The sequence below is a fragment of the Diprion similis genome, chromosome 9 (assembly GCF_021155765.1).
Source record: "Diprion similis isolate iyDipSimi1 chromosome 9, iyDipSimi1.1, whole genome shotgun sequence".
NCBI lineage: Eukaryota > Metazoa > Arthropoda > Insecta > Hymenoptera > Diprionidae > Diprion > Diprion similis.
The window spans coordinates 6,054,845-6,079,608 of NC_060113.1; the positions used below are offsets into that span (position 1 = coordinate 6,054,845).

General features: G+C 37.9%; 1 protein-coding gene across 7 annotated transcripts in view; it reads right to left on the minus strand.

The window, feature by feature from the left end:
- Nucleotides 1–1,855: 1,855 nt before the first annotated feature.
- The window catches only part of LOC124410717 (NAD(+) hydrolase sarm1), a 182,054-nt gene continuing 159,145 nt past the window's right edge, over nt 1,856–24,764 (minus strand). For 5 of the 7 annotated variants that reach the window (XM_046889322.1, XM_046889319.1, XM_046889321.1 and 2 more), the window contains exons 2-11: nt 20,059–20,214; nt 16,486–16,706; nt 15,680–15,953; nt 15,180–15,347; nt 6,133–6,234; nt 3,613–5,619; nt 3,018–3,184; nt 2,666–2,884; nt 2,308–2,345; nt 1,887–1,990 (exon numbers count right to left, since the gene is read on the minus strand). In XM_046889322.1, coding sequence (XP_046745278.1) covers nt 2,698–2,884; nt 3,018–3,184; nt 3,613–5,619; nt 6,133–6,234; nt 15,180–15,347; nt 15,680–15,953; nt 16,486–16,706; nt 20,059–20,214 — 3,282 coding nt within the window. In that variant the 3' untranslated portion in view covers nt 1,887–1,990; nt 2,308–2,345; nt 2,666–2,697. Of the gene's footprint in view, nt 1,991–2,307; nt 2,346–2,665; nt 2,885–3,017; nt 3,185–3,612; nt 5,620–6,132; nt 6,235–15,179; nt 15,348–15,679; nt 15,954–16,485; nt 16,707–20,058; nt 20,215–22,440; nt 22,588–24,764 lie in introns of those variants that run through there. The other 2 variants (XM_046889323.1, XM_046889318.1) reach the window with 2 other exon arrangements.

Here is a 24,764-nt window from a genome sequence, read left to right on the forward strand (position 1 = left end):
AATGAATAACATCGTTTTCGAAGCATTGTAAAATACAATGCCTATAACCATACCATTCTGGTTTTCTTTAGGTATGGAATTAATATATGTATTTCATATACTTTCATATAATAATAATAATAATAGTAATAATGATTCAAATTAATTTTGTTTAATAGCAAAATAAAGTAAATGATACAATCTAAATTAAAATCTATTTCATAATCGGGTTAGCTGCAGTAAAAACAACCGTCGTTTATAGAATAGTCCATAATAATAATAATGATAAAAGTAATAATAATAAAATAATAACATTTATAATAATAGTCTACTCAACTGCCTGCGAAATAAAAAGTATTAAGAACAGTAATGTGAACGGTACAACGAATAATTAAAATCTAAAACATTTTATAATTATAATACGTTTCAGTTGGAGGATATATAAAAAAAATCAATACCTGAAAAATAGGTTACCATTATCTATGTTATCCTAGTTCACGGTAAAATAGTGCCGAAAGTCTTATAAATATTCGGAAAAAACAAATTAATAGTTGCCATTAGGTATCTAAGAAGACACTTGTTTTGTTTCTGCATTTTGTTTTTTTTTTTTTTTTTGTTGCAATTTTCATCTTAGGCACTATATTCATCATATTAACATTTATTCATATCATATCATCATTCCCTTTCACACTGCCACTCATCACATCATCATAATATAGTAATATACTGGAACAAAATCACGCTGTGATTTACATACTTCTAATCATACTTTTCATTCTATATATCGAGAATTAAATATATATTTATGTTTCTTTTCCTATTCAAATTGCTAACTCGAATTACTGTCATAACTAAACTACATTCACAATCGCAAAACGTAGTTTTAACGGTAGTAACAGTAATGAAATTAATATAATTAATAATAATAGTAATAGTAATAATTAAATAACAATTCAGTATCAACGCGTTATAAAATAAGAATTCATAAGCATTCTCTCTTTATTTTCGTATAAAGGACCGTACCTTATTGACACATTTGTCCATAAAGTTACGTTTCCTTTTAGGCTCAACACCGGTAGACAGTGAGGATAATGAGCCTTGAACTTTGTTCGGGGGTTTGTAATCATTTGATGAAAAACTTTCAGCAGAGTCCAACCCCGCACCACAGCTTTTCGCCTTTGACAAGTTAGACTTCTCGGTACCGCTCATCGACAGTCTTTCTTGACCTGTTGACGACTCTGAGCTTGCCGGCTCGTCATGCGTCTCCTTTATCTCGATGGACGCAGGTTCATCTGTCGTTGATTCCAACAGGTCATCCATGCTCCTGGATCTGATCGTTGGTATTTGCGATATCAACGGGGAGCTTCTTTCATCGCTAGGTTCATCCGGAGACAAAGTTTCCTGCAACAGCGATTCCTCAGCTTGCGGTTTTAACCTCAGTCTTGGCACAGGCATGGGATTACAATGTATTGAAGATCCAGATCCGCAGCCACTCGTCTCGTTTCCACAAATTTCTGAATCTGCTTTTTTGTTGTTGCTAACAACTACAGATTCTACGACTCTGTTTTCTCCACCGTCCAATGGAGACTCAGCGCTATTTTGCAAAGTTCTGTTAACGGTTTCTTCGGATTCAGCTGTATCTGAAAATCCGTCCAAACTTCTTGATCTGGGCCTACACTGTTCCTGGTTTTCTTCCGTCCTTGCAGTATCGGCAAAGGATTCTTCACCTTTCAACACTGAGCCCAAACCATCCTCGTCCAGAAGACCATCCAGACTCCTTGACCTTGGTCTTGGAACTGGTTCCGGGGCTGCTGGGACAGGAAGTATTCTCTGCTTTTCCTCCTGATCAAGCAGTTCCAATGATCGAGATCGTGTCGACGGAGGAGGAGGATGTCTCGGGGGTCGACGAGGTATCAAACTTCCTCCTGGACGTGTATGAACAAATTTTAAACGTGGAGATGTCGGTGGAAGACCCATCAGCCAGCGAGATGGACTTGAAGATTTCCGAAGCCTGTAATAAGAGTTGAAAAAGAAAAATTTAGGTGAATTTTGAAAACGTTTTATCGTGCTAATACAACATTAATAGTAATCAATAAACCATAATTCAGTACATGAGAGAAAATGTGCCAAGCAGAAAAAAGCATATTTTAGGTACACTAAAACTGAATTCGTATCTTGAAACCAAGATTAATTCAAAATTGCCACTAAACAGAGCTGCAATTTAGAATAGTTTAAAAGTGAGAGTTGGAAAAATGGTGAAACAAATGAACGATCTAACATGGCCAGTAGAAATTGAGGTAGCGAAAAAAAATTTATGATTAAACCAACCTAATCATGTTAGCCTTGATGCAAAGTCTATTCCTGGGCTGCATGAAAGAAAGAAAAAACAATCATGTGGTTAGTAATGTTCCAACTTTGTTGTTAACTGCCACGCATTCACTCATTAGTAAATATCCGAAATTTGTTATTGATACGCAAGACGTTATTTCAGTTTACTACATTATTTCAAAATAATATCACTCGAGAAGATTTTAATCAAGCCGTGTATTTGTTAGTTATATCACCAGTATATTGCAGAAAGTAATTAGTAAACTTTGAAGCAAAATTAACGATTCCAAGACAGATACTATCGAGTCAACTTTGCGGGCAAACTGATATTCGAATATAAATTGAGGTTGATTCTCACCTGTTGGGTATAGCTGTGGGGGGGCCATCTAGTCAATCTCTACCATTTGTTGAATCTTTGTCGCTTCCGCGGCTTTCGTTGCTGTGCATTCGCTGATAGCTGGGTTGTCGTATACTCGTGCTGGCCGGTGTGCCTGGCTGAGTAACATCTTTGGATGCCAAACTTCTTGGTATGCCACTAGAAAGGTCCGACCTCATAGGAATTTCACCGCGCATAAACCTGTGTTTATCAAATTCGAATAGGAAAATTAGTGGAATGAAATGACCATCGTTTATGTATGAGCAACTTACAAAAACGATTGAACAGAGTTTTACATTGCAGAAATATGACTAATAGACAATTATTATCGCACCTTTCAAGCTTGTCTACGCAGGCATCCTGGTAATCGTGTATCCAACGGACACCATTGAAGTGACATACTGCCCTCATATCTTCCGGAAGGTCTTCTGGCTCTGGCCATTGGAAATTGTCTATTATGGGAATGATGTTGCAATGTGATCCCAGGGCTGCAACGATTTCCTGTTGAGAATAAAAGCAGACATTCGCTATTAATTATATGATGATCCACAGGTGTCTGGAATGTCTTATGACTTCAATAATATGAGTTCAAAGGTTTCATGAGGATTATTGAAATCTGGATAAGTATTTGGAACAAATACAGGAACATGTCTAAGCAAGATGGCGCAAGAACAGTTTTCTATCAACAGATGGCCGTAGGTCAATTATATGAATGAAAAAGCAGGAAGGACTTATTGCAAGCTAGGAGGCTCTAGTTTTTTCTCATGGAATCAATATACTGCAAAAGATACAAGGAAATAAGTAATTTAAAATTAAATATGGCCCAGTGGGAGTAATACTGTTTTTTGCCACCAGATGTCGCCACATTTCCGTTCCCAATAGATCTTACAATTTTTATAGTATCATCGATCAATGTTGAGTTCACTCACCCTGTGTACCCAGTCTTTGCATTCGGTGTCCTGTATACATCGGTCCAAAGCGGTGGGTGTGAGAACAAGAAGGAAATGTTTCGCCTGTCTGATACTTTGAAGAAGATTATTGTCAAATTTCCCAGCCTCCAATCTCTCGACGTCAATAAATACGGAGAATCCCCTGAGTTGCAGATGGACCTTGAGTAGACTGGCGAGTTGCGACCCGTTGGATCTTCTATAGCTGACAAAAACGTCGAGAGATTTATCCGGCGACTCGTCGCCAGATGAATTGAATATTCCGAGATTATGTGGCTTGTTTTTGATCGCCTCGAGTATCATGAGCCTGTGAATGCCGTTAGAGATACCGCACTCGTTCTGAAGTTGATCCTCGGACAAATTTCTTATAGAGTCCTTGTCGACGCCGGCATTGAGCATCGCGTACGTGTAAATCGAAAACTCTGGTCCAATGGATTCAAGGAAGCTGTTCAAGTTCCCGGTGTCCCTGCTGCTGTAGTCGGCCATTTTTTTCAAGTTCTGAAGCTCCCTGGTGAACCTCCTCCGCCTGATGCCGTTCGTCAATCCGATGTCCTCGATCAGATTCGACTCCGTAAGCTGGAGGAGGAGATCGCCGTCGACTCTGCTCTCGACGAAGTTCAGGGCATACTCGGCAAATCCGATCTGTTTTACCCATTCCCTGACGTCTTCGGTCGACCAGAGGGGAACCTGCTGGCTAAGCTTATGAGGAATCTCCTCGCCGATGAGTCTGAGAGCCTGAACGGCGTACTTCGAGGCTACGGCGTTAGGGCAGCTGGCGACCTTCTTGAGAGGCTCGATGGCACCGATCTCGCGGAATATCTCTGTGTTACCCTGCTGCTTCTTGATCCCAGCCTCCATGCAGAAATGGAAGGCAGCAAGATTCCTGGCCTCCTCTCGTTTCGAGCTCAGAACTGGGACGAGGCGTTCAAGCCAGTTCTTGCTCTGCCCGTGAGCATGGGCGAGATTCGACTTTGCAAATTCGTAGGGATTGTGCGACGTGACGAAGGGCTCGACGAGATCCAGAGTTCCGGACTTGAGCACCGCAGCCTCGATCTCCTTGTTCGCAACGAGAACCGCGATGGCCAGACAAGCGTAGTACTTGATGTTATCGTCGGTGTGGAAAGCCAATGGGAACAGCCACATCGGGACCTTCCTCTTGATCATGGCTTCCTGGTTCTCGGCGCCACCGTATAGCGAAAGGTTCGCCAGGGCCCCAGCACAGTGTCTAAGGGTCTCAACGTCGTTCTTCCGGCACTCGAATAGCACGGCGTCGAGGCCACCGAGCCTGATGACATCGCTGCAGGTGCCCTCGCTGTGTTTGAAGAGGTGTTCCAGTATCCCGGTACCAACCCTGGAGTGATTAACCGAGTTCGCGTTCTTGGTGCATACGCAGGCGACATTGACGACCTTCTCGAGGCCATTCTCAACGACATGAGCTCTATTCTCGTTCGTCAAACACTGTTCCAACAGCCTCGCAGACGAGAATTGAAGCTCGATATCGGAGGCTATGCAATTCGACATGAGTATGTCGAGACCCCCTCGATTCCTCAGGGTGTTGCACAGCGTGTAGCCGAGGTCGTGACCGTGGGTAGGAACTGCCCATGCCTTCCGGATAATTTCGCTAACTCTGTTCAAGAGCAGCGGTGCTTTCGCGGTCTTTCCATCACTGGCCTTCAGCCGCTGTACCAGAGTGTCCAGGAAGCCGGAGTACTTCGCTTTCGCCCTCTCGACGTCCTGAAGATTCGAATTTGAGCAGAGCAGGTCCAAGTCGTCCAACGGCAAGGATAAGAGCTCGTCCTCCGCAGGTCTCGTCCCGTTGTTCATCAGCTGGTTAACCGCCGACGTTGCCGATATCATCGACGCTTTTGAGCTGATGCCCTTCGACGCTATCGTCACACTCGATTGCGAACTGGCCGCCATGTGTTTCTCGTGATTGTATATACCCGTCGACGTCACCGTCTGTCTCTGCTGCTGAGCTGCCATTGCTTTCTGCAGAAAAAGAGCAGCGAGAAAAACACACTTATATTAGACGCGTCAACAAGTTAATTCGACGGTCGTTAAATCGACACGTAACTAATTCAACGCTACCAAGAAGACCTCTTATATTTATACCGCAGATAACTGTACTATATATATATGAGATTTGCGACGACGAATTGCAAACTTTTGCACCGGTTATAGAGCTTCGATTCAGGATTTAATTCAGAGTATCTACCAACGAGAAAAGCGCAACGATTTGAGAGTAGGTACTATGTTGAATTCTTGTTGCTCGGCCAAATATCTTCAAAGTATTCTCGCGCATTTATACACGTATATACATATTTATATATAGTGTATAAATAAACGCGTCCGAGAGTCGAAATGCATTTACAATGTGCTTACACGTTTCCTGGTAGTTTGAGAATAAATTATTCATAAAATGCAAACCATTACACAGCAACAACGATAATGATATTGGAAATATTCAGCCGAAATAAATATTCTCATTTTTTAAAATCTTACCTTTTCCGAACTGTACGAATCGCTCTGTACTTTCATCGTCGATGCGGACATGTTGTTGCTTTCTTGATGAGATAGATCACCAGCCTTAAGACTTCGTTGTTCCTGCGCAAAATGAAAAAAAGGAAAAGAAATTAGATTAAAATTGCTACTTCAATTTTTGGAATATGCCGCTGAGCTGCGGCTTTAAACTATCGTCTTACAATCGTTCAATATTGACGCTCTACTAAGCGATAAAGCTGGCCGTTTTTTCCGCGGCTTGAATGTGAAATGAAATAAGGAATAATAAAAATACAACCGTAGATGTTTACAGCTCGGAAATATATTGTCGAACTTACGTCGGCCGAGTGCGGTTTGATAAGATTATAACGACCCCATTGCGGATTTAAAAACACTTTCGTTTCCCTCATTTGGTACTTGTGGCAACGGTTTTATTTGAATTTCGAACGTCACCTGCTTCGCGGAGTTAAATCAACGACGTAACCAGATGGTGAAGTTGTCAGTATTTGGTGAAAATAAAAATACAAAATCAAATATCATAGCAACGATTCGTAATCGCGTATATACGTGGAAATTATTTCCGCAATAATAATGTCTTTGCCCCTAATTTCTGTGTTAAAAAATATCTAAAAATTCAGAGAACAACGTTACTTGAGAAAAATCAAGCTGTGAAAAAAAAAAGAAGAATAGAAGTAAAAAAAATCTTGCATACTATTATAAAATTGTATACAGACGTTTTAAGATTTACAGAAGATTGGTGAGGGTTCAATGAACGATATTGAAAATCGTTAAGATCGGTAAATAATCAAAACCGGCACAATTAACTTTTGCCCATAAAATTGCAACGCATCAACGAGAGAAGGAGAAAAAGTGAGAGTGACAGAGTGAGAGAGAGAGAGAGAGAGAGAGTCACACTTCCGCACTAAACTCTGTATATCCTTTGAAAACACACGTGTGTGATTAAGCGATTAAAAACCGCAGATTCCTGATTCGCGGTTGGAATGCAAGATGGAAAAATGACAGACGCGTGCGACTCGATGCGAGCGACGAAACGTTCTGGCAGAAAATATCTGCAAGACCGAAACTTTTCCGCGCCTCTGAGAGCCACTCATCATGGGTTATGATGACGTATGCTACGCTAAATATACCTACCAAATAGTGACGTGTCGTCGATTACCGCGTGTTTCGTATTCAAAGCATTTAAATATATACGTATTATATGTGTTTGTGTACAAATCACATATATATATATATATATATATATATATATATACATATATTATTATTGTGCAAACAAGTTATTTTTCACAATAATCACGTAGAGAATAATGTTATCTCGAAAGCAAGGATCGAGAATTTTCTACACACGACGCGTGTGTGTAATGTAATCGATCGATTCGTGGATAAAGAAACCCTGAATAGTCTGAATTACTTAGATCTGAAAATATTTGCAGGACATCTGATACGCGGTAAGAATCGACGGTTACGGTACCAATAATCCATTAACAAATCTTAATATCATGCGGCCATTTTGAAAAGCTCATGGATCTAAAATATCTGTCGGTAATCGTCGTTGCTTCTTCGGATTCAAGCTCGGAGTTGGTAACGCAAGTTTCTGGTAGGCGTACACCTAGTTCGATCTATCGAGCATGTGCCAAAAAGCAATCTTGTCAAAGGCTGTAAGACGTATATAGAACTCGGGAAAATTTTACGCGGAAATTGTTATTTTCGAGGGTCTCGCTTCATCCAGATTTCTCGATGTATCAAATATCGCTGTTTTACGATACTTAGACTTTTTCGGAGTTTCCGGAAACGCTAGTTTGTCGTCTGCAGTTTTTTGCAGCGATCATAGATTTGCCACCAAAACTAACCTGACAAGATTTTCAATTGTAAACATAGAGAGCGAGTTCGGATTTCGTAGAGAGAAAAGTGAAATAATTTCTCTTGCTGATCTCGGCGTTTGATTTTATGATAATTGTATAAAATGATACGCTTCCAGAATAGAAATGAAATAGTAACAATCGACGTGCGTGATGTAAAATACAATTTTGACTAGTTTAGATTTACTGAATTTACAGCCGTGTATAGATGTATAATGAAAATAAAAAAATTGCATTTAAGGGGATTATAAGTTCAAGTTTAAAGCAAATCGACAAAGTTTAGAGTTTCACTGACGTCTCCCCTTAAAAGAAAATCAAACCGTTTTTAAATTCTAAATAATATTTATATCTATATATAAAACTTACAGAAAGAGGTTGAGCAAATTTTTGCCGACGCAAAATACCACGATGCACTGGCCAAGGCACACTCATGTTGTGAATGTGATTAGACTTCTCGGTTTATAAGAATTTACTACAAATTAGCACGACGGAAAAACCAGAAATCCGTAATTTCTGTGAACAAGGAAGTTGGTGGGTTTTGCTGCCACGACTATTCACTCTTATTGTTAAACCGCAAACACTCGCGTTTTGTTGTTCCAATGAAACCTCTTCGTACTTGCTCAGTGTTGTAAACGTAGAAAAAATTACATTGAATTTTTTGCGATTCTACAAAAAATATACATATTTATATTTCCTACAGATGTGATTTACGGTTCTATTTCATCGTGACGAGGATACGAAAGAAGAAGAGAAAAAAAAAAAAAGAAAAGAAAAGATTGGTATTAGATTAGCGAGACGAAATTTTTCCTCGTTCAAATTTTCGGTGAAAAAAAAAGTAATGACAAAAGTTTATCAGTTGGTTAGATTTTGAAAAACTATAAGTAAATTGATAAGTAATAAAATATTAAGAAACAAGGAGAAATGGAAAATTAAAAATTAATCTGAAAAAAAAAAAATCTTTCGTATTTATTCTAGATACACGTGTCGATGTAGGATAAAGTTTCGCTTTTTTATCGCGACGCGAAGACGGAGTTACGAAAGCTCGCAATCAGCCAGGAAGGGAATCGTCGATCACTCTGGCGCGTCTAGCCGCGACGCCTGGCGTCGGATGTTTAATTTCGTCGTACATGTTGTGTTATAACCCGAGCTAGAAGAATGGCGGAAGCTCTGCAGAGCAAAGACAAGATGAACGCCCACGTGACCATCGAACCGTCGGCCAATAACAACAAAGCGTATCTCTATACAAATTTCCCGCCATCAATGCTGCCCGCGTGGGCGTCGCGACGCCGATCGTCGGCACAGGTGGACCAAAAACGGCGTACGGATTTGGGCTGAAAAACGAAATGACGGTGAACTTTTTCAAAAATGGAAATGATCGGGGACAAAGGAAGAGGGAGAAAGTTCGAAGAAGACTGTTGGAAGTTTCAGATGTAAACAACAATTGTGGCAATATTTTTCAACAAATGATTAATGAGTTTCCTAGGAAATCACGCTGATCTTGATTCTTGAACCTGAGCCTTGAATCGCCGGTTACTAATATTGCACCAACTGGCAACGAACCCAAAATCGTTCTATTTCTGTCATTTCTCAGTCACGTGGGATGAACACGACAAACGTTACGTATTCACGGTTCACCGAATTTCGAGACTTGCTTGCTTTGCATTTTTAGACAGCGTGATAGCAGCGCCAAAAGCTTTTCAAATTTGTCACCATGTTTCACACATGGTTCGTAATTTTTTTTACAGCTTTTTGCAAACTTTCTGCTATGGATTGAAATTTGCTCGTATATAATCGAATATTCCTACAAAATATAATGAGAATTCTACTTTTTTGTTCACTCCATTGGCTTGTTTTTTTTTTCTCTTTAATTCATTTAACTGACGAATAAATATACGGAGTTGGTAGAAAATATAAGAAATAAGAATAAAATAGTAAAAACAAGCATTCAGAGACGTTAAATTTACTCACAGGTGATTTACGAGAAGTAATAGTATAATGAAGTCCGCCGTTAATTTAATTTCTTTTTTCTTTCACTTCTCTTTTTCTGTTAAATGAAAATATTATGACTCGGTTAAGCCACGCAAGATAAACGCGATTGGCTGAAATGAATTTTAATCGACAAATTAAAATAGAATATACCGACATCTGTGTGTATCCGTATTCAGAAAATTTACGAACTCCCCTAGAAAAAGTATTTCGTTTGTATACAGTGCAATATTATCATCACGTGTTTATAAGTTACGCTGTATATCACGTTTCGAGAATTTATAATTGTTGTTTCTACAGATTCATCAGGTTACACAGACACGAGATCATAATGTTATTAATTCTGGTCTTTTGTGCCTTCTACATATTTCTTCGATTAGGATATTAGGAGTTATTAGGATAATTTCAAATGAACTATGAAATTGTCATAAACTCTTTCGAATTCAAATAAAAAACAGGTGAAATACACTCTCTGTCAAATACATGAAATATCTACACTTTAACCAAACACCATTTTTTCCTGGCTATATTTATGTCACTTTATGGTCAGGAGGTATCCAAATTCGGAAAGTTTTTTATTTATTAATATATTCGAACCAACTTTCACGTGCACGTTTCTTTTCTGAAAATAAAGCTTCTCTCCAAATTTGAAGCAATTTGAAGCATCATTCACTAAGTTATCACAGTTAACGCTTCTAAATATGGGAATAATTGAAAATTGTTCAATTTCACAGCGAAGAATTTCTCAGATATGTCAAAATGATGATAATTGTAAAGAGTTCATTTCCTTTTGATTTTAAACCTTTTACGCTCTCATATCATCACTTTGCATAATTTTCGACAACTCCTATCCTACGGAATAATTGCAACCTTTTTTAAATTCGTTCACTTATTACATACCCCGGGCTTACATCGACTGTTGAAAATGATAAAAATTTTCCGACGGGCTTGTCGAAAGTGAGACTTTTCACACGACGTAAATAGAGCTGTTTTATCAAGTTCCCGGGGTCTGAATGCCGGGAGAAAACCCCGCGTGAGCCTCACGAGCTGCAGACTCATCGCACACTGACTGACTTATAAAGCCACCTTGCTTCGATCGATTCGATACTCTCTTTGCAGACAGCATTTCTCGAGTGTAATAGAAACAGGGTAAGCTATCGACCTGGCGCAACGACGTCGACGTCGACGGCGACGGCGCGGCGTCGTCCTGACGGTGAACTACGCGATCCTGTGCTGCCAGCTCCTGTGATCCTGATACTTCAGAATGTCTGACTAAGCGGAGGGCTCACTCTATTGGATCGGTAGTGGACGGTCGAAGTCGTTACCAGATTTTTATTTTTACTTGGGTGATGGTAAAAATGTAGAAGGATTAGAAAATAGAAGTATCGTCATTATCAAATTCTTAAAAACGTGAAGTTCCATTACATAGAAACTTGAAATGAAAAATTCGAAATAGATAGAATCGTAAAAATTCTGACTATTCTATGTTTTGGCTGAATTTATATTTTCAGTCGTCCGGACGATTCTATATTTTCGTTTTCTATGCTCTGACATTGCTACATTTAATATTTTCTGCACTTCAACTTTCGATATTTGGCAATTTTATAAAATATACACATTCGCGTCAGTAAAAATTTGATATTGTAACCTTTCTATTTTTTAACTCTCCTACATTTGTACTCCCAAGTTTTATCAATTTTTTTTTCACCCTTCCACTTGTATTTTCCTGTTTTATATATCCGATTTCTTTATGCGAAGAAAAGTGAAGAAAATTTGAATTTTCTTATTCATTCAAGATAACTGTGTAAGCAATATTATGATTTAAGGAATATTGAAATTTACAAAAATATCGATCGAAAATTTGAACAGAAAAATTAAAAAGCTATGTTTTCAAAAGGGAACGACAACAATTTTGCAATGTAAATAAAAAAGAAATGAAAAAATTGTGGGAACGTGGTTGCATAATTTTTTTCTTATATTTTACAAGATGTAAAACTCAACCCAATTAGTATCTACCGTTTCACGTAAACCGTTTTGTAAGAACTCGAGAAACCCGATACTGGTGTTAAACAAATATAAATTGCTTTATAAAAGATCAATTTTTAATTTTTAAATTACTGTTTTTTTAACAATAAATTATGATACAGTTTAAATTTCATTTCGTACCAGGAGTACATCATTTTCAAGGACTAAATGGAAGAGTGGCGACGAGATCGACGCGCGACGCGCCATATACTATATATATATATGTCTATATGAATGACTAGGGATATTATGTAAGCTACTACATTCAAGAGTATCGACCGGCCTGATGTTACACGCGGAAATGTACACATACATAGGATGAGGTATAAATGTATGAATTTATTTCGCGGAATTGTTTACCTTGAAGAATAAACAGACCGAGCACTCAAACTTACTGTGTGCGTCAATACGTTAGCATAAAATGACATTGTCGCATTAGCAGGTAAATCCCTTTTCATCCAAAAATTTTTCATGTACCTACACAGATATATGTTTTTATACAAGGCAAACACGTTTTACACGTTTTTCATGCGTGTTTTCCGTACCCAAAGTACCCATTTCTATGACGGTCGAGTGAGTCTGCAAATGCGCATGCGCGGAGTACTGAAAAGAACACTTTCAAGTCCTACGAGGTGGACGTGGTCTTTTCTGTACTGCGCGCATGCGCTGTCGCGAACAAATCTGACGTTACGCAAGCCTAACCTCAATTTCATGCTTCGTGAAAAACGCGTAACGTACTCTTGTTGTGCGAAGAATCATCTGCAACAAGAAAGCAATGATCTTTTCGCCTCGCGTATTTGCAATATTCATCTTCGGCTCACCTACGACTCATGTTGCAAACTTACGCTTCCTTTAATTATACGTACGCCACGTTACACCGTGCAAATAATAAAATGAACACACGTAATGATTATTTCGTCATAACAACACCGCGGATGAGTCAAGGATAAATACCCGAGCGTTTTCAATCATATATATTGTTTATCTAATTCTTTAAGTAAAGGTGTGTATGGCAAAGGTTCGATTAACCTTCGTTACACAGAAACTTCGGGCCTAAAGGTCAAATTAACCGCAGGACCAAAGTCCGGAAGCAGATTGTGAGTTATAGCCGTGGCTAAATTAGCTGCTGTTTAATATTATCTCTGTATCCGTGCGATCTGTCGAATATAAATAATCGTTTAACACAATAACGCGTGATTATTTCACGAGTATAATTCGTGTCTCAATTTTTATCTTCTTTGTTTTTCTTTTTTCAAATATTCCGTTTACAGAGCTCGACTCTCTGGTTTTGAAAATATCTTTGTATAACGCGAGCATGTTTTACGCGTTTTTCCCGTGCACAAAGTACCCGTTTCTATAACAACCGAGTGAGTCAAAGACACTTTTAAGTCATCGAAGTCACAAGTAGTCTTTTCTGTACTGCGCGCATGCGCTGTCGCGAACAAATCTGACGTTACGCGTCCCTAACCTCAATTTCGCGGTTCGTGAAAAAGCGCGTAATCCACAAATTTGAATTTCACATTCTTAAACTTGGCGAAAAGTATCTAAAAATATACAAGATAAACAAACAACGCAGAGGACACAATTGTGTGCCGGGTTAATTTCACATTCCTGCGAATTATATATAGTTTGAAGGGCTGGTGCAGGAAAGCTAATCAGTTCGCGTGACGGAATAATAAAAGAGGGAAGGGCGAGAGGGTGAAAACACGACTGGGAAATAAATCTCTGTCCGGCGGTGGTCTAAATCCAGTGAGGGAAAAAATCGTTCGTTGAAAGGCTTGGTCTCTCATACTTCAAGGACATGTGATTATCAACCACATGTTACCTTTTTCAATTTTCATTATCCCCCCCAACTTGCCATATCTTCATTATTTACTATCGTTAGGGTGCAGGTATTTCGTCGAAATACTAAAAATTTATTCGGTGAGATTTAATTCCAAACAAAGTAAAATTTTTACCTACATGCGTAATTTTTGCGCGAATTTCACAATATTTTTTCACCTCACGTTTATCCACGAAACACTGTTGTTATCATTGATTTATGTTTATCATCGAGACATTTCAAAAGTTGATGTTAAAATTGTTTTTCTTCCGTATAATGTAAAAATCAACTGATGAAAATACTTGGTTATGCGGAATGACAGAAAAAAAACCCAGATTCAATAAAAAATATCTTAATACCAAATTTATTCGGGACGAAAGAAAAAATTGTTATTAATTTTCACCGGAAATACGCATCCAGGAAAATATGAATTAATTTATTATAACGCTGCAATGATATGATCCGAATTACCAAGTATTTGTGCTGATTCCGTGTATTATTTTTCAACGTATGATTATTGTTATTATAAATCTACAGCATAACGTTGTTTTATTTCACGTAGAGGGTATAATTCACGTCTTGCTCAATTTCGCGTAACTCAGTAATATGTACCTCATGATATAAGTTTTAAAGCGAATAACATTGGAAAGTAAAAGAAAATGTAAGAAAATATAAATACAAAACAAAGTAACGAAGAAAGGAAAAAAGTCACCAATCACGTCGAGAAACACGCGAGTTTATGTGGGTGGTTTCAGTAAATGAAATTTTGAAAGGTATTCTACACGTCGGGAATATTTTTTTGGCACGTCTTCAACTATCCATCCGGGAATGAGTCACTATGTAACGTATTATAACATTATATTACACATTACAGATACAACAAATCAGCGAAAAATTAACCGCATGTTAAAAATCCACGCATACACGTGTAAACGAATACATATATGTTGTACAATGTGTAAATTTTGTATAACAAATGGCATGCTGGATAATAACAACAATCTACATCCATTTACGCGATAGGAAAAACCACCTACTCAATATGTTATATTTTAGAATTTAGACTGAACCGAAAAATCCTGATTTTAGAAATCCTGAATCAGCGAATACCGGTTTGTCAATAGGCGAATTTAGATCGTTGATAAAATATTGCAGCGCAAATATTTAGCTGAGAATGAAGACTTCACAAGTGAACTGTAGGCAGGGAGTAAAATATTGTCACCAAATATCTCGTTCTCGTTCTCGTTCTCCATAAAATTGCATGACATTTTCTCTTCGTTGATTTTTTAAATAAAATACTCCAACCAACCAAAGAAAATTAATAACATTGCACTCACCCTTGCCGAGGCGACGCTTTTCTCCGCCGAGACGCCATCAAGCTCGACTCTCGCCCTGGCGACTGTAGCTGCGCTTTGCTCCTTGTAAGACACATCGCCAGCTTGAAGTGCCCTCATCTCAGCGCTATTTGCTGTAGCTTTTTCCGCGCTGAAACCGTCGGTCACAACCTGTCGTAGAAAAAATAAAAAAAAGGAATTAATAAAGGATACCATGAATTTTCAAAACCTAAAATCCACTCAACAGTTTATTGGAAAGGATAGTTTATTGCACGTTATGTTGATATTTATACATCTAAATATCTTCGCTGTTGGATGCAAAAAATTGAAGATCACTGGTCCAGTTTCTGATCATTCAAAATTATTTTTGATGGTTTAATGAGTGTAGAAAATTCAATTTCCGAATAGTTTAGAACATTTATAATGACTCAAGAACCAGAAGAGTTAGATTTCAAACCGTTACAACTAAAATCGAAATGAACGAAATTCGCAATCTTAGTTACCTTGGTTTTCGAGGCGCTGGTCATCTTCTTTTGTTCGAATTTCATGGTCTCCGGACCGGCCGGAATGTTGGACATGCTGGTCATGGTGGGCAGGTTGGACATGCCCATGGGCTGGTTCATATTGTGAAGATTACTCAATGAGTTGAGAGAGTTTAGCTGCTGGGAGGGCGAGCCACCTGTCAAAGTGACCGTGCCTGTGACTGGAGGCGGCGTGTCCGGATCCGGAAACGTGACCAGAGGCTCAGAGAGATTTTCGTCGGGTCCACTGCCGTCTCTGTGAAATGGAAAGGAGGAATAAATTGGTAAATCGATGTAGGAAAAATGCAACTAAAATTTGGAGTTGATCTAACACGATCTGATGTTTAGAGTTTCGAATTGACCACAAATGGTGTTCAATGGTTGTCCAGATCCACCAATTTTGGTCAATCTGAACAACGTTATTTTTCACAGCGTAGGTTGTGGATGGACAGATGACGAATGATTGATGATTTGTCATGTAGGTATAGTAAAAAGTGGTTATCTTACAACTTTAGGATTGTCTTTAGAATCTAGTATGAACTGTGATGAAGCAAATGATACAAATGTTTCGAAGACTTGACTCATTCAAAGTATGTAATATAATTGTAAGATGGATCAATCTCGATGAAGAATAGTTGGTAAAGTGAATGTTAATAAATTGGTCCCATATTTGGGGATAACTTCATGATTTTATGTGTGCTCTAAAAAAGCACCAACTTGAGTTTCCTATAAGAATTGATCCCTCGGAACTTAGATTAAGTCTATTCCTAATATGACACATGACTGACCTGTCGACGAGGTTTTCCATGCTGCTTCGAAGTCGCTGAGAGAAGTTTGAAGACATGTTTTTCATCTCCGTGATGCCGCGTTTGAGTTCGTTGAGTCCGTCCTTGACTTTGACGTTACTGGCATTCGACATCTCCCTCGACGAGGAGGAAGTGAGGATCCTCTGCGAGGTCTGCTGAGCAACTCTGCTCGACGTGCTCGTCTGACTCTGGTTCGTAAGCATCTAGTGTGGGCCAAGAAGAGAGAGGATATATTAGAACTTAGGGCATGAGTCACGTCCCACTGGTCGAATACACGTCACGCAGTTTCAGCGTTGTCCTCGAATTTTGGAAGACGTCCAATAACCGAACGGTGAAGAAAACATTTCGGTATAAACTGACCAATCGGTTTCAAGATTCGCGGGAAAGTCGCTACGCTATGGGACAGCTGAGTCTGCATCTCGTTAGAGGAATAAACGTGAGTTTGAATTTTTAATGCCCGAATTGCTCTCGCCGTTTAGGCAGAGAGCTGTCGAGAGGCAGTTTCAAGGCTTTGAACTTTTCGGTGTACGCATGTAACGTGTGAGTACGAACACCTTTATAGGGAATTCAATTGTGGGCGGGAAATTCTACGCACATCACGATATTAGATATTTATCGTTGCGCAATTATTACACCGTCTTGCATTATTTATAGCTTAATTTTACTGATTATAATTATAAGACGAAGATCGACACTGTAGGGTTCTGAGAAACTGGTGACTTTTCTCGTAAGCCAACAATATTATGTACTCAATTTTCGTCAAGCTTCTGCAAATAGAAGTTACTACAGTTTCAATTCATAGAAACTCTATTATGCAGTGAAAAAAGTCTTCACAAGTATTTTATCATATAATGAGCAGATCAATTTTTCTCTTTTCACAGCATCAATACCACAATCCTCGAATCCGAAACAAAAACCAGGGCATTTTTTTTTGTTTGTTTCCTTTCCATCACCGACTGTCAATGACTGACTTCGAACGGCATTTTATGAATGAAAATTCGACCATTTGTTAATATGAAAGATGATGCAAAATTTGAAAATAAAATAAAGAAAAGAAAAACACGCACTGACAGATAATCAAACTAGTCGGAAGGTGTTAAGTGTGCGGATCCAAAAATACTGGACGTTTCATCCGAGGCTAGGCGCCAGTAATGCGAACTTCATCATGAGAGTGTCAGGGAAATTCGGTATACGAGCGATATTTTGATTTTGAGAATTCCCTGCGGTGACGTTTGTTTATTTTTGGATGCTCTGTCACGTTATAACGGAACGCACGTGGAGGAACTGAAAACGTGTACGGAGAAAGAAATAAAATTTATCGACGATCTTCTTTTCTGTACTGGATCTTGTATCATTTTTTTTTTTTTTTTTTTGTTTTTGTTTTTGTACTTTACGAGGAATAGAAATATTGATTTAAAATTCAAGATAACAACAAAAAGGAAAAATGTAATTTGCACATCACTTCCTTGTTTATACATTATACATATGTATGTGTATGTATATATACATATATACATATATGATGTAACTCTATAATGTTAGTTCTAAAAGTCGCGTCCTACCGCAAGGTTGAATCACTTTCGAAAGAAGTAAGTCGCAGTTTACTATTTGAACTTCAAGGTGATTTTAAAATATAACTATCTTTATTCAAAGAACAATTATATACATAAAGAAAAAGCAATTAGTCAAAATTTATTGTCAAGTTAAACAGATCATTTATCACCATTAACCAATCCGCTGTACTCTCGTCTATGAAATTCCACACCCTCGTGTTGAAATAAATTTCAGTATTATAGTCCAATTACATAATACGTTTTTCCAGGCAAAATTATCACCGAAAATTCGAATGCAATAAAAATTATCTACTTTGTCGATTATATTGTAATTTTGAGAATGAAGCAAAAGTGAGCATTCTAAAAAATTGATAATTTTTTTTTTTTATTCCAAGTCGAATCATCATCAACTAATGAACCATATTTTTTTTCCCCTCCGTATGCGTCAAGCCGTCAATTTAATTAGAAAGTTTGCACAATACGATAATAATGTGTAAATAATCATTAGATAACTAAATAATCAGAAGAGCACTATAAAATCTCCATAATGGATTATAATTTAAATAATCACTGAACTCAGTAAAACACGGATCTCTTGTATTCCACAAGGAACAATAACAGTGAATCAATCACGTTTCGGTATCTCGCTAGACTCTCCGTCGGTCCGATTAACCGGCCACTTCTAAGCCACTCGACCGTTTATCAGGGCTTATCTAATTGCGCAATTCTAATTCAATTGATTATACTCGCGCGGTATAATTGAGTATGTAGTTTTAAACCCTGTAGCAAAGCTGCTTGAACAATTTAATTATACCTATGTAACCGATCCTGAGTACAAGTAGCGCCGCGAGTGGTCAGATTTGTCCCTATCGACGAGACTTGAACTCTTTTATAGTGGAATGCGTTCCGAAATTAGCATCTAGTGATATTAGCAATCTTTTATCTGTTTTGCGCTGCCGAGTTTTTGACTAGCTTTGTCTTTGTTCTAGGGACAAAGTTTCTAGAAAAACGTTTCTCTCTCGCACTGGACTGGACTTAAGTAAGATGCGTACCAACGGCGCCGAAATTCCCTAGATCGGTGGTGATTAATTGTCGCGAGGTTAAATCTGCGTGGGGAAAAAATGAGCGGGAGTTTGAATAACTCACGCCACAAGTATACATACATAACGGCATTACCGAGCAGGGTAGCCTTCGCCAGAAAAATAATTCCCTAACAATATAGGGATTTCTTTAAACAGTTGGTACACATCTCACTAAAAACTGTCAGGAAGTCAATAGAGTTTAAAATTTTTCGAAAGAATAAATGTAAGAACACAAAACTGATCGAGACTTTTGAAATACGTTACGTTTTATGTCTAGTAAAATCATTGACTTTCGGTAATTTGACAATGGCGGAAATTACGAACTTTTGGCAGTCAGCTAGTACATATCTTTCGTCGCTTCATACAGAAATATAAATCTGTTACGTTAAGACTTCTCATCTGCACTTCTTCCTCTCCACCTAAACTTCTGTTCGCCTTCGGCGAGACGTAAGACGTAACAGATCGCGTGCCAGAGACAAGGTTATGCCAAGAAAGCTCGTATTATTAAGCTCCCGAGCTTTTTTCCTGCTTTATTTTTTTAATCCTTTCTTTTTTCAGCCTCGGTCATTAGTATTCACGGAAAAATCACGAGGTTCGGAAACCTAGTGTTTTTTTTACAATTTTTTCCCTTGGCTTGTAAATCTTTTAACCCTTTCAGTCATACATTTGTCCGCTCAATATTTTGGCTTGAATTTCATCACCCGTGAGTTTTTGGGATCGCTGATCACGAGTCTGAAGTCAGAATTTGATAATAACTGTATCCAAGAAAGCGAATCCGAGATGGCGGATGTAAAATCCAAAAAAAAAAAAAAAAAAAAAAAACTATCAAAATTCGATGATCTTGACCGTAATTCGTTACTTCCATGTTTTAATATAGTCTTACGAAGTAACAAAGATCATATGAAATTATTTTTATATACCTGTGAGGATGTCGTAACTTGCGGATGATGAGAGTGAGACGAGACGTGGGTGTGATGCCCTGTTCTTCCCGAGATGAGATCTCGCTTTTTCTGCAGGTTCTCAATGACGGTGTGCATGTCCCCATTTTCGCCACCCTCCACTGGGAACTCGGACATCTGTAAGGAAAATGAGGAAAAAATTAAGGATAAGTTCGACGAGAAGATAAAGCAAATGATAAGATTTTACATGTGATTGAGTTTTTTTTTTTTTTTTTTTTTTGTATATCAGAATTCGAAAGTATAATAAATGCTTGGTAAATATTTAATCGTAATTAAATAAATTTTTTGCGTGTGAAATTTCCAGTCCCTTGTTTGTTGATTTTTATCTATAATTAGTCTGTAATAACTAATTTCCCTCTCTCTTTTTGACCTTTTTTCCGACGACCTGCTGGTCGAACGAGTAAACGAATATGGACGTATCATTTGACTAATGAGTCTGGCTATATGAGTTACAGCGAATTTTGCGTTCGCATGGCATGCAATCATGTTTCTTCCTTGATCGCGGTCTGCATTGCAAATCAGGCCGTATGCATGTGTGTATGAAAAAGTATAAATATCAAAACGGAAGAGGGGGAAATGAAATAAGGAAAGAGATAGAAAGCTTGCCATCTGCGGTGATTTAATAACAGACTGTTTTATACTCATCGAATTTCAACTTGGTTGCTGATGACAGAAATGAAAAAAAGGAGGCCAGATGAAAAAATGTTGAGACCTGAGTGAATTTAGTTGTTGATCTAACTTGATTACACTGTAGAACAAATTATACTAAAATGTTTAATTTAAGCTTTCAAGTCCTGGAAACTAGATTACTACGATTTAGCAATAATATTGAAAACACTTGGCCGTATTTTTCTGTCTCATTTCTAACCCGCGTATATTTTTCATCGATTTGTATAACGGATGATACACACTTCTTCATCGATCACCTTAATTAACGAATTTCTTTGTATATAATATATATGCAATTTGAATTCAACCAGCAAAAACAATAAAACTCTCGATTGTGGGTAATATTATATACGAGATTGCTAATCGATCGATAATCATTCCGCGTTATATATGTATCATTACGCGTAAGTATCATAAATTTGTATTGCAAAACGGTGTTTATCGTCACAGACACGCCAGAAATAATCATTTCTTTATTCAGCCAAGACACCAATGAATTATTAAATTATTGTACAACGCGCAATACGTGTTATACATATTCGATGATGGTGAATCCGGCGAAGTTTTATGCAATGTATTTGAGAAATTGGACAAAAACTTAGGTAATTGGAAAAAAAGAAAAAAAAAAATAATATAATTGAATTCATTGAATTTTAAAATATCCCTGAGAACTGATGGAACTTGGTTTCGGAATCAAGAATCGAAGCAATTGAAAATTGGCGCAGTTTGATTTTGGGACGCAGAGGGAAGATTTTTTAGAAGTTAATTTCAAGTGTCCCGAATTTTTTTTTGCAACAATGCAATTTCAGCGCCACGAAAAGTTCAGAGAACTCTGTTTCGGTCACACAGATATCAGGATCTACGAAGTGTCGCTGCTATACGATCTACAACATTTATAGATCCCTAGCGTCAAAGTAAAAGCAATTATATTTGTATATATGAATCGGATCAATCGCTGCTTCGCTCTTAGATCTCACTTGGTTTTATTCCAATTGTAACAAACTTGCAAATCAAAGAACTGTGAAGAATATTTTTTGCATCGTGCGAAGAGTTGTGTAAATAATAATTGCAGTTCTACAATTGTACAAATACAACATAGTTTAAAGCTTTGAAGTTGTTAGATTCCTTTATCTTGTTCAACGGTCCAAAATCCATGAGTAAATTTTTCAAATTTATACCAAGAAGTAAAATATGTTCTGGAAAAGCGATTGAAGTTCGTTTGAAAATCGATTAGTCAAAAAATTTGTGAATTAAATTTTGACAAACTGAACTAAGTATCATCTCCTCATTGATGTATCTGAATAAGTGTAAAAGCTCTTTATCTATCTAGATATGAAAATACTTCAGAGAAATAGTAAGAATTCTTCGACGGACGTTCATTAGAGAGCGTTCCGCAAGAGCGTTTCAAGCACCCTGAAAATAAGTCAGTGTGTTCCATTAGCGTGAGGATACTGAAAATAGACTAGCTCATTCCCTTTTCCTCTCTTCTTTCCTCGTTACAATCTCAAAAGGGGTAAAAGAGAAGAGTGAGTGTGGAATCCGTAGAGAAGAATCGAAGTATAATAATAAATACGAAGTTGGAAAAAGAGGTAAAAGAAAACTGAAGATAGCCGAAGCAATACTGTATATATCCATAAACACAGATAATGGTTACACGTTGAAAGCTCAACTCACGTCAATGCGCATCTATGCTTCTTCTGTTCACACACGTTCGACCTTTTATGATTATGCGTGTATATTTATGTAGAGCACGTTATACACAAAGTTATTAAATGGAATAGATCATATATTTTGTGTTAATTAATTATTCTTCTACGTCCGGAAAAAATTCGCTCCTATATATATGTAAATTATATTTTATTATTTCATAACATTGTGTCAGATCTTTACAACGAATCGAAAATCAAACTTGTGAATTTGAACAACGAAAGCACTGAAACACTTTACGTAATAAGTGATGATCGTAGCGCGGTTGGTCGGTTCACTTCGGCGTGGCACGCGTGTTTCAACTCCGTTGCGGCACGTTTCGCGCGTTTCAAGGATGCCGGGATTTCCCGAATTCACTTGCTTCTTTTCAGGAGCTTTCAAACAGCCGGCGAAATAGGATTCGCAATTCAAGTAGTGACGGCCCGTGACCAGCAGCCAGACACCGGCACGGCTGGCACAAAGAACGCGTCACTCTCTCGGCTACTCGTGAGCGAAGTAGCGACAGACAGTCGGTGTCAGACTGGTGGAACCGCGACGCTGGCGCCGCGACGCCGCCGCGACGACCTCGCCAAGTTCTACTCCCCCCCCCCCCCCCCCCCTCCCAGCCGCCGGCCCAGCTGGTAGCTTTCGCTCACAATCGTGGTGTGAGTATACATGGTGTGCCTAGGAGTGCAGCATCTTTCTCTAAAAAAGTTTCTCTCTCGCGCTGAACTGGAGTTAAGTAAGATGCGTGCCAACGACGCCGAAATTCCCTAGATCGGTGGTGATTAATTGTCGTGAGGTTGAATCTGCGTGGGGAAAAAATGAGCGGGAGTTTGAATAACTCACGCCACAACTATACGTGACGGCATTACCAAGCAGGGCAGCCTTCGCTAGAAAAATAATTCCCTAGGAATATAGGGATTTCTTTAGACAGTTGGTACACGTCTCAGTTAAAGGCTTTGACCTCGAAGAAAGGGGCGTGTGGTAGGAGTTTTAGGCTCACCATGTATACTCACACCACGCTCGCAATCAAACCAACGACGAAGGAAGCACGCTGTGCTGCCACTTTTCGTCGATCTCGTGTCTTCGGCGTAACACCAGTGTAATTCATCAATTTCAAATAACGCATATAACGTAGGATTAAAAAGATACGATAATTACAAGATGAACATAATATTTGTAATCGGACATGTTGGGCGAAATTTTCATATGTAATTTACAAATTACAAACATCATTTGTTTCAAGACGATCGTCAAATACAAATTACACTTGTAAACAGTGTCGGGCAAATTGTTATTCGTTGGTTACAAATATCAAATTACAAATATAACTTACATTGAGACGCTAATGAAAAACGTTAAATTACATCTGTAAGCAATATTGGGCGAATTATAGTTTAACAATTAAAAATTATAAATCACGAGTTACAAATTACAAATCAAAAATTACAAATTGTACATTACAAATACAATTTTAACCGACATAGAAATTACATCTGCAAATTGTAATCCATCAATTATCAATTATGAATTTTTATAAGACTCACACTTTTTCTTTTTTTATATCGCCCCATTTTTTATTCACGTAATAAATTTACAAAAAGCGACAAGTTACACAATTCCTACAGTCAAAATAACGGCAAATGCAGGACCTGGACGTTTCGTTTACCTCCGGTATAATAAATAAAAGGCTACAGACCACGTTTAAAATGTCGGATCCATTTTTTTCTTTCGTGTTTTTTTTTTCCTTAATCTTAGAATCGATTTCCGGATCCATTGGGCTGAGAAATTGTCACACAAAAACGGTGATTTTTGCGTATTACATCAATTGCCGGCCACCTTTGTTGCCTAATTTTATCATAATATCGTAGATCATCATTTTATTTTCCACCTTTTGCTGGCCGGGTATCGATTTCAGTGTTACAGCAGATGAGAGGAAAGAATAAAAAGAATAAGGAAAAACAAAAAGTTAATAATATACGCCCAGACTGCACGTACGTCGTTAATCACACTCTGCGACCGTCGATTGAATTCAATCAATTTATTTTCCGGCCAATCACTAATTCCTATATGATTTAATCGAGGACGTTAGGTTTTACCGACAAAATATTCGTAGCCAGGCAATTATTCATTGTTTTTATTTAATTATTTAAAAAATTTTTTTTGCATTGACTTGACTTGCATTTTTTTTGCATCCAGCGAAACAAATTTTGTGTATCGATGTAAAATATACGTTCTATGATTAAATTACGTGTAGAATAATCGTAGTTTGTTTAAGAAGTGTCGACAATTGATCAAACGCGATACTC